At 45.3% G+C, this 9,558-nt stretch overlaps 2 protein-coding genes across 4 annotated transcripts in view; one reads left to right on the forward strand and one right to left on the reverse strand.

The window, feature by feature from the left end:
* Nucleotides 1-577: 577 nt before the first annotated feature.
* On the reverse strand, nucleotides 578-6,980 carry ddx1 (DEAD (Asp-Glu-Ala-Asp) box helicase 1). The gene is made up of 26 exons (XM_027027692.2): nucleotides 6,922-6,980; nucleotides 6,781-6,832; nucleotides 6,494-6,557; nucleotides 6,379-6,408; nucleotides 6,038-6,134; nucleotides 5,739-5,786; nucleotides 5,459-5,542; nucleotides 5,122-5,205; nucleotides 4,943-5,019; nucleotides 4,774-4,846; nucleotides 4,298-4,374; nucleotides 4,084-4,198; nucleotides 3,829-3,967; nucleotides 3,675-3,735; nucleotides 3,423-3,521; nucleotides 3,192-3,281; nucleotides 2,903-3,091; nucleotides 2,690-2,741; nucleotides 2,192-2,338; nucleotides 1,995-2,086; nucleotides 1,838-1,910; nucleotides 1,673-1,745; nucleotides 1,530-1,572; nucleotides 1,320-1,415; nucleotides 1,021-1,141; nucleotides 578-941 (listed from the first exon to the last, which is right to left on the reverse strand). The coding sequence occupies exons 1-26, from the start codon at nucleotides 6,935-6,937 to the stop codon at nucleotides 811-813; spliced, it is 2,223 nt and encodes a 740-aa protein (XP_026883493.2). The 5' UTR covers nucleotides 6,938-6,980; the 3' UTR covers nucleotides 578-810.
* Nucleotides 6,981-7,001: 21 nt separating this feature from the next.
* Nucleotides 7,002-9,558, forward strand: part of nbas (NBAS subunit of NRZ tethering complex) — a 119,330-nt gene continuing 116,773 nt past the window's right edge. For 2 of the 3 annotated variants that reach the window (XM_035528767.1, XM_035528769.1), the window contains exons 1-5: nucleotides 7,010-7,327; nucleotides 7,713-7,761; nucleotides 8,345-8,381; nucleotides 8,683-8,760; nucleotides 9,074-9,121. In XM_035528767.1, coding sequence (XP_035384660.1) covers nucleotides 7,238-7,327; nucleotides 7,713-7,761; nucleotides 8,345-8,381; nucleotides 8,683-8,760; nucleotides 9,074-9,121 — 302 coding nt within the window. In that variant the 5' untranslated portion in view covers nucleotides 7,010-7,237. Of the gene's footprint in view, nucleotides 7,328-7,712; nucleotides 7,762-8,344; nucleotides 8,382-8,682; nucleotides 8,761-9,073; nucleotides 9,122-9,558 lie in introns of all 3 variants that reach the window. The other variant, XM_035528768.1, reaches the window with a different exon arrangement.

Consider the following 9,558-nt stretch of genomic DNA (forward strand, 5'->3'; position numbering starts at 1 on the left):
GTGAGCCGGAACTCTGCAAATCAGAAGCAAGCAACTGACACTCTGCATTATGTCATATGAGTTCCCAAGTTGTTCTTACGTAACCCTAGAGGGCTCAAGTCTGGCCCTTTGAACAAACAAGTGACACGTGCGCGTGTGGTCTCGCGTGTGAGATGCAAGCATTGAGTGCACGGAGTAGTGGGAATTGAAAGTTCCTTGCACACACAGATGCTGGTCTGGCTGAGATTACCGGGCTGTCTTCCTCAATGTATGCGTGTCTGTGTCTGAAACGAGACAGTGCCACTTAACACTGCCATGTGGGGTCACCAAACAGGGAGACGTTTTTGTTTACTTCAGTATGAATGGCGTCTTAGTGCCATCAATCTCTTCTTGACATTTAGTACTTTAAATTATTCAGCAGACTGAGTCATTAATTGCATTGGAGTACTTTCCCTCTCACTCAACATAACTGGCCTCACTCTCTGGAACAAGGCCTCCCTCTAGAGGCAGTTTGAAGAAACTCAGAGTAATGACTATCTTACTGGCTTTTAGTATTAGTGACGAAACACTTAAAAACAATGAGAAAAGGTTAAAGAAGTGGTTATGCAGTTAATGATTTATTTTGCCAACTGATTTCATTATAAGCATAACAAAAGAAATGCCTTATTTTGGAACAAACAAATGCACTGCTGTGCCTGTGAGAAATGAGAAACAATTTTACATGCATGTAAGCAAAACCAACAAAACAAAAAGAGCTCCCAATTAAATGTGACTTGGTTTTGGCTTTCTGGAAATGCTGACACGACCATGATGGCGTCTGAGGGAACCGTGTCAGAAAGCTTTGAAGAGCTGGTTGGGAAGGTAGCCTAAGTGGAGGAAAGACGTCTGGGCCTCGCGCTCCAAGTTAGCCAGTTCCTGCACGGTAGGAGCCAGTACATCGACGTGGCCCTTATAAAGACCACCTGAGAGAGAGAGACAGAGACAGGCTTATAAGGGGTTAGAGGCCGTATAAATGGATATATGTAATGCGGGTGCACACACCTCCTGCAGCTCGGCGCTGGCCGTACGTGACCTTGCCATCGAACTCGTCCACAGGAACTTTAATGTCTGGCTCACACTGGGTAATGGTGCACTTCAGGTGCTCCTCAATCTCACCCAGCAACTGGACACATGACCAACACACGGACACACGCACCCCTTCAACACTTTAACAAGACAGCTCAACTGAACTCCACCAATGAGGCAGAGAGGGTGCACAGGGGAGCGTGATGCTAGCCGTCAGCACGTTCCGTCCCGGCAAACTCAATGTTTTGGCTGGACAGAGGAGAGGGGAGTCTCACCTCTTTCTCGTTGTACCATATAGTGCATCCTCCATCTTCCTTTAACCTGGTGTTATAGCAGCCTCGACCTCTGTTGGCACAAACATGATACCACACCTACACACCCAGACACACCCACAGACACCTTAACATAACGTGACATCACACCTACACATGCGTTAACATAACTCCTTAACATTGTCATTTTCTTTTTAATATTTGTGTTTTTACCTTCTCCTTCTCCATAGCAACCAGGGATATGGCCAGACCCATCCTTTTATAAAATAAAGAACAAGAGAGCCATCAGAGCAGGGAGATTCCTCAGTGGGACAGCCCCAGCTGTGGAGGAGGGGGACTGATAGATAGCACCCTACCTCTCAGCTCTGCCCACTCTCCCGATGCGGTGCACGTAATTCTGCTTCTCATCAGGCAGGGTCACGTTTATTACTGAGAGAGAGAAGGGTGTTTAGCCCATGAGGGGTCTTGGGATTGTCAAAGGCCTAGTCATGCAATCCAGAGATTTGGACCTCGCTGCTTACCGTACGGTACACCATGGATGTCGATTCCTCTGGCTGCCACGTCTGTGCAAATCAGAAACCTCACCTCCCGTTTCTAAAGCAAGAACGAATATGGTCAGACCTTCTGCATGAAGGGGACCTTTTTAAAAAAAATTAAAAACCACACATTTCCTGTTACCTTAAACCTCTCCAAGTTGTATTTGCGCTCGTTCGGCTTCCTGTCGCCATGGAGACAGACGCATGAGAACTGATGGCCTCTCTTTTCAGGACCTGAGGAGACGAAAAAAAAGCATAAAGGGCATTATGGTTAACAGAGTCCTCCCGAGTGCGCATGAGTCTGTATGCGGCTTTGGGTGCATGCGTCTGGATCTTCACCTCCTCCCTGCTGGATAAAGTGCTGCTCCATGTTGTCGCAGTCGATCTTGGTCCTGCAGAAGATGATGGCCTGGTCCATCTTATGCTCCTTGATGGCGCGCACTGCGTACTCGCCCTTCAGGATCTTGATGGCTTCGGACCACATCTCTAAAGCAACGACAGACCTTCATTAAGGCTACAGGCCACTACTGGGCCACAATACAAACCATATCAGAGGAAGCCCATTGTTTAAGGTACTTGACTTGTAATCGGAAGGTTTCTGGTTCAAGCCCCACCACTGCCAAGTTGCCTCTGTTGGGCCCCTGAGCAAGGCCCTTAACCCGCAAGTTGTACTCAGGTCATAATTGTAAGTCAGTCATTTTGGATAAACGCGTCAGCTAACTGCCATAAATGTAAATATCCATCCACCCAGCATGGCCTCATGACACCGACCCTCTGTGGTGAGGTTTAATGACGGCAGCAAATCATTTTTCAAAGACGAACACCAGTGCGACCCACCTGGAGTGTTGGCTCCAGGCCTTGTATTGTCTTTGGCGTGCACTTCATCAGTCTGAAAGACAGGAAAAGGGCAATCAAGATGTCTTCTTAAAATAAATATGTAATAACCAAAAATAAAGTCAATGGTAGCATGTGTGTCGACTGCTCAGTCTCAACAGGAAGTGAGGTGTGGATTTAGGCCATGTGGAGCGAGCTGGTCATTTCCACATTTACCCTGATGTGGTTCTTGCCAAGTTTCTCCCAGAGACGGTCGCTCTTGGGGTTGACGGGCACCACGACGTGATGCACTGTCTCTGGGACAGAGTCCTCGCCCTTCAGGTCCACCCAGGTGGGGAAGTGCATGATCTTCTCGGAGAGCTTCTTCACATCGAACGAGTGCAGCGTGGCTGAACACACAATCACCTGCAGCGCACACACACAGAAGATGGGGGCATGCCGGATGTTCTTAAGGGCTCACCATGTGCTGGAAGCTCTGGTGTAAAAGAACTGCAGTGGGATTTACCTGCAGTCTCTTTCCATCAGAAGTGACCTGGGGGATCTTGTTGTAGACCCTCATGATGAAGTCGGTGTAGCCGGCTGAGAGCAGCCCATCCTGCGGAGGAAGAGTTTAAGTCTTATTTGCTTTATGCATTTCGTGCCAAAAAACTCAAATAAATCCACCATGGGCAAATGCTGATTCACTGCCTTGTGCATTAAATGCAACATTATGGAGATGAATCTCAAATCTACATACACACTCATCCAGAACGAGGAAGCGCACTTGGGACAGATCCAGCTTCCCTGTAGATATGAGATCATCGAGTCTGCCTGGGGTGCCCACCACTATATCAACCTGAGAGAGAGAGAGAGAGAGAGATATGAAGTTGCATACATTATTCTGTGCTTGTGTTATTTCTCAGCACAGCAAACCTGCCGACCATCTAAGAAAAATGAATACACGGCATTCACCCAGCAGCTTGTGTGCTTGCCTTGTTTCAACACTCACCCCGCTTTCCAGAACAGAGAGTTGCTCTTTGGCAGCCACTCCTCCGATGATCAGCAAGTCTCTGCAATGGCAATATGTGATCCATCAGCTCCTAGAACAGTCTGCTAAGACATGCCAAAAACTCACGGCTGCCCAAATGTCCCTGGCTGCTCACCGTAGTTTTGGGTTTTCGACATATTTCTTAAACTGGTTGACGTTGTTGAGGGTCTGCTCAGCCAGCTCTTTGGATGGCTCCACAATCAGAGCCCTGGGGGCATTGCTGTTGGATTTCACCTGACTCACCATAGCACTTCCTATGGAATCACACACAGACACACACAGACAGACAGAAAGCCATTAGACAAAGCTACATGATCTCACGTGTGTTTTTGCACTACAGACAATGACAGCGAGAAGGGATGCAGCTCACCAGTCTGGGTGGTTTTAACAACATGGCCATCTGGGGCTTGGTCCACAGCCACAAAGTCCCGTTTGGGTGTGTTCTTGAAAGGCTCTCCACCAAAGTTAAACTTCAGTTCAGCGTTCTGGTCATTACAGTCGAGAGGCAAAATTGACATGTTTGCAACTTAGTGTGTAAAAGAGGTAAAACATTAACAAATGGAAAACGTGAGGTATCCCATCACCTTGAGTACACAAGCAGCAAAGAAGGCCTGACCCCTCAGGTTCTGTGGAACCTCGAAGGCCAGGCCCAGATCATTACCTGTCAAAGAGCAAAAGTTCAAATGCACACCAAAAGACTGTTGACAATTTACCCAAAGCATCACATAGCAGTCAGAGCTGAACATTATGGACAACAGGTCTAGTTTGCATGTGCCTCACAAAATATATTAAAATCCCACTGACGAGCCTGATGTGAAACTGTTCTTAGACTGACTTCATATTGTTTACATTTCTTTGATTCTGTGCATTCACCCACAGAACATCATCTGGCACGAAGACTCATTAGGATACACTTGAGAAATAAAAAGTTACAAGTTGGATGGTTCATTCGATTTCTAAGATAAACAGTACAGAAGCCAATGTTGTGTGATGAAGCCTAATAAAAATACTGCGCAGCCTGAACCTCAGTATGGAAGACATCTCAAATTAAGAGGCAAACCATTTTTGGAGAATGACACATGGCCTTTGTCCAAGTCAAGGTAGCATCCAATGGTGTCGTGCATTGTAAATTCCTATTAAAAGGAAACAAACAAGGTGCAAGTTCAGTCCTGTGGCACGCGACTCCCTTCATGAATGCGGTACTTCTAAAGACATCACCAGCAACTTACCTCTCCATAGCTATCGAACTGCTTGTTGTTGGATTTCTTTCCTGTCCCGCCGAATCCGAAGCCACACTTGTCTGTGCCTGGTGAGGAGGAAAAAAAACGTGGAGATGTTGATGAAATTCGAGCTGCATCTAAGAAAGCCAAACAGGAAAGGTGGGGGGTGTTGGGAAGGGGGGGCATACCCAGGTCCAGGGCAGCCTGGCTAGTAGACCAGCCAATCCTACACAAGCCTTGGTCCTGGCAGCTGACTTCATAGTAATATTTCCCTAAGAAAACAATTAGAAACTCATTCTGAATATTAAAAACTGCCAGACGCTACCAGCACATTTGATCCAAAATGTATCTTACCAGAAGTAGTGCACTGTTAAGCTCACATTAACCATTAAATGCCCACCGTATGCTCCTACATTATGCAACAATACACAGGAGGTCTTGAGTGACGTACTGCAAAGGGGTGAGTGAGCATTGTTCTGCCTGTATGACATGCTGCTGTTTAAGCTGGTTAAGACAACGGCTTACCCTTGGTCACAGCCCTGGTGGAACGACAGCCATGCCACTCCTTAAACTCTCTGCTCTGGCAGCAAAGGCCATCTGGACCGATAGCTGAAGAACCACATAAGAAGAATGGTTTTCACCTGACTGACAATTCTGTCAGGCTTCACGTACACATCAAAGCAAAAGGAGGCGGTCATGTCCGTTAGCTACCACCTAGGTGTAGGAAACTGCTTCTTCATCACAGAAACTGATTCTTGAAAAGGTTAATTTGACTCAAGATAGAATAAACCTAGCAAAGACTTACCAAACGCCGGGCTTCTATCATATGGATTCATCTGCCATCTATTAAACACTGCAACGAAGACCATAAATCGAAGGGGAGAAAAAAAAGTATATTATAATAAAACTAAGAATATGCAAGGTGAGTGGAGGTGGGAATCATTAACTTGCCATTAAAGCTAAATAAGAATACATTTTAACCAAAATGTGAACACATTCTAACGTTAACTGACGGTAGCTAAACGACATATGTAGACGCATGTTTTGATGGACGCTGCTATTGTGATATAAATAACTGGCCGCTGGCTTTCACGCTTCGCGGACCTGCTCCGCCCGTCTTCACTGCGGCGCGACCCTTTTTCCCCTCCTGCTGATCCTTCAGCGTCTCGTACACTATCTGGATCAACGGGATGCTGAACGCCTGTCAGGCCAAAGCGAAACAGGGGCTCAGAAATACGCGGTGACACTGTGGGGCTTTTTGTCAGAAACCAGCTAGCTGATTCCTGATGCTCTGCATTTCCCAGTTGAAATATACACCATTGTGCAATGTTGTAAGTGCTCTTTGCGTCCCAAAAGCCTTGTCTAGGTACATACATCTCTGTCGCAAAGAAAGACTGCAAAGACAACTGTCATTCTACAATACGTGTGTGCGTGTTTAAACTTACTCCGGTTTTGCCGCTCCCTGTCTCAGCAGCCTATGGAAAACAAACGCTTGAAAAGCCATGAAGAAGCACACGTTATAATAAAGTATCCGGCAGTGCAACCCGTCGGTGTTCTTACCATAAGGACATCTCCTCCACCGAGAATGAGTGGAACAGACTCGGCCTGAATGTCGGTTGGCAACCTGGCGAGTGTTGAAGGGAAAGATTGAGATCACGCTTGCTTTTTTTTAATACTGTGTTATGTGGTTATAAGTAGACTCCGTTGGTATAAATAATAAAAATACAGCCAGTCTAAGTAACATCGGTGGGTAAAGGTTAGCGAAGTGGCGAGACAATTTCAGTTAGCAGGCCTAGCTATCCTATCCTTGGTTAGCTAGTTAGCCATGGTGGACAACTTAAACTTACAGCCAGTCCATCTCTTCAACGGCCTGAGCAATTTCAGGCATCACGCCCATTTCTGCAGAAAAGAACCACGAACGGATATCACAGTTATTTTAACTGGCCGAAGAGTTAACCACCGCGAGTAACCAAGAAACGCAGTCTTACCAGAAAACGCAGCCATGGTTGCTCACTCTCACCGCCCGGAAGTGACGTGTGTAGCGCTTTTTGACAGGGAGCGAGACCATAAATGAGCTCGTGAAGGCGCGCAGGTTTTGGAAAAATCATTCCGCTAGGAAGCTGCACACGCCTCGCATTCACTGACAAAGTGAAAGTAAATTTCATACTTTCTTCTTCTTTTTAAAAAAAAATACATTTTAACGTTTATAACAACTATATATTTAATCAGCACAAAAAGCTTTGCACGCATTTTTGAACTTTTAAGGGCACCGTAGATTAACGCACCGGAGCGTTCATTGAAAACATGGCTGCAGATATCGTCCTGGAAGATGAAGAGAATATTTTGTATGATTTACTTATTAACACCGAATGGCCGTCGGAGACGGACACGCAGGTTGGTATAATGTCATGCTCTGACTTAAAAAAATCACGGTTGTTGAAAAGTTATTGATGGTTTTCGTGTCGTTGAAACTGTCCAGAGCCACGTAGCCCAACGAGAACTCTGCACTGTCAGAGTGCCTTAGCAAGCTAGTTAGCACAGCTATGCAAGTTTCAGTCGTAGTCAAAAGGTATTTGGGTTAAGTATATGTTTCGTGTTCTTTTTAAATGTGTTATTTATTTATTAGTTTATTTTTAAAATTTTACAAATTCGAGCTATTACTGCCGCGAGGTCAGAATTTTTATTTTTTTATTTTTATTTTTTGTGTGTGAGGGTAATGGCTAGGTTAGCTAGCTCGGTTTATCAGTACTCTTAACTACTTGCTGTCTTCATTTTACAGTTGCGTGGATTCAAAGAGCGCAGTTCTCTCATCGCCAAGGCGGTGACAGGTATAACCTCCAGCAGCTGACTTTCATGGCCGAGTGTTATTCTTATTTGAGGGGAGACGGTTGATGTTACTGACACTTGAGCGTAATATTTCGCTCTGATAATGCTCATAAAGTTTGTTAGGACATCTTTTCCATCTGCCTGTTGGGTGTACTGTAATTACAGCCCACCGGTGCACTCTTGTTTGTCATCGCTGTTTACCCACAAACATTTAATTACTACGACCAAAGATCTGTCAAATGCTTCTTACCTGTAATTGAATGAAAACTGCCAAGGTGGCAATGCTATTTTTGTAGACCAATGCCAGTACTGTATAGTCTACTTATTCACTGTAGACAGCTCGTCTTTTTGGCCTTTTGAGTGAGTTGCTCACAATAAAATGTTTGCTTGACGGAGTGTTTTGTTTTGTTGTTTTTTCTTTGTCATCTTGCCCAAATGTAAAAAACAAAACAGCTAAAAATGGGCTGTGTTTTTCCATTTAGTTCATCGTGATGTTGATACCAGTTGATATAAATATGTTGGTGTTCTGTCAGTGATATGTTGATATCTGTATCCAGACACCCCTAATGAAACCATGTTTTTCAGGGCCATTTCGCTTCATTTTGCATTACCTTTGGTACAGGTAGGTCATTATCACACTGTCACTTGTGCTAGCAGGGAAGGAATCATTATCATTATCATGCTGACTGATTAATTAAATTAATTATCTTACCTAATGCCTAGGAAATATGGGAACCCAGTTAAGCCTCACCATTGAGGCACATGCCTCTGCATTGAAAGAATCACCTAATTAAACTTGCATCAGACTCCAATCCTCTGGTGCTGATTTTCAGCCAGATAAAGCTGTGTAATGTTTGTGAGGGCCTGCTGTTGAGCGGCTCTGTGAGCCAGTAGGTGCTCAGAAAATGTTGTTTGTGTTTCAGCCCTTCCAGCTCATCCTTACCCCCTGGACTGGTGCGCCTGGTGGGAAAGCAGATCAATTGGCAGCTGGTGCTAGCGAGGTGATGCTAACGCTTCTGGCCTTTTTCCGCATTTTCGGGCAGTAAAGCACTAGTGTAAAGCTGTTCAAGGGCAAAGTGAACAAGACTGTCCGATTGGTATGTACAATTCAGTGGAGCTCGGTTTTCTCTTCCCATGTCACCTATGCAAACAGAGGGAGGCTGCAGATGGTATAGGGTTTAATTAACTATGTATTCATGGAGGGAAGACACAGTTCGAGGCGTTCAGTGTTTGTTTTCGGGGCTTTTTGAACCTTCAGCTTTTTCTCCACGTTTATATGGTCGTTCTCCTTCTCTTCCTCCATGTGTGCTGCAGTAACGGGAAGCTCCTGGCCGTGGTTCAGGACCAGTGTGTGGAGATCAGGTAATGCTGCCCATCGATTGAGAACGTTCACCCCGTAACTGTAATTGGTTCATTTTTCACCTTGTTGCCATCCGAACAGTTGAGCTCAGCAAATCTGCAGCCCAGACGGATATTTTTGCACAGATGTCTCAAAACCAGACATCCTTCCTGCTTTTGACCCCTCCCCTCCCCCACCTTTATTTTATGCTTTGTGCTTAACAGCCTGGAAGCAATTCTATTCATTTATTTATTTCTTTATTTTACTGTTTTTTGCGCATTGCTGCAATTTGAATTGATGTGGCTTATGGGAATGGAGCATAGGGGGGAATGAGGTTTATCTACACTGCAGATTGTCTTCGACCCCATATCGCCTTCTCAAGGGCTTCATATGACTTGAAAGCCTCTAGAAGCATAGTGGCACGGGTGCTGCTATCACAACTGTTAGATGCCGGCAAGCT

The sequence above is a fragment of the Electrophorus electricus genome, chromosome 8, assembly GCF_013358815.1.
Source record: "Electrophorus electricus isolate fEleEle1 chromosome 8, fEleEle1.pri, whole genome shotgun sequence".
NCBI lineage: Eukaryota > Metazoa > Chordata > Actinopteri > Gymnotiformes > Gymnotidae > Electrophorus > Electrophorus electricus.

What these genes read in the sequence shown, in the direction of transcription:
- ddx1 (XM_027027692.2), bottom strand. An exon ending in TGTGTCATTCTCCAAAAATG is followed by an intron (nt 4,375 to 4,773) that starts GTTTGCCTCTTA and finishes GCTCTTTGACAG; the next exon opens with GTAATGATCTGGGCCTGGCC. An exon ending in GTCGAAAACCCAAAACTACG is followed by an intron (nt 3,736 to 3,828) that starts GTGAGCAGCCAG and finishes TTGCCATTGCAG; the next exon opens with AGACTTGCTGATCATCGGAG.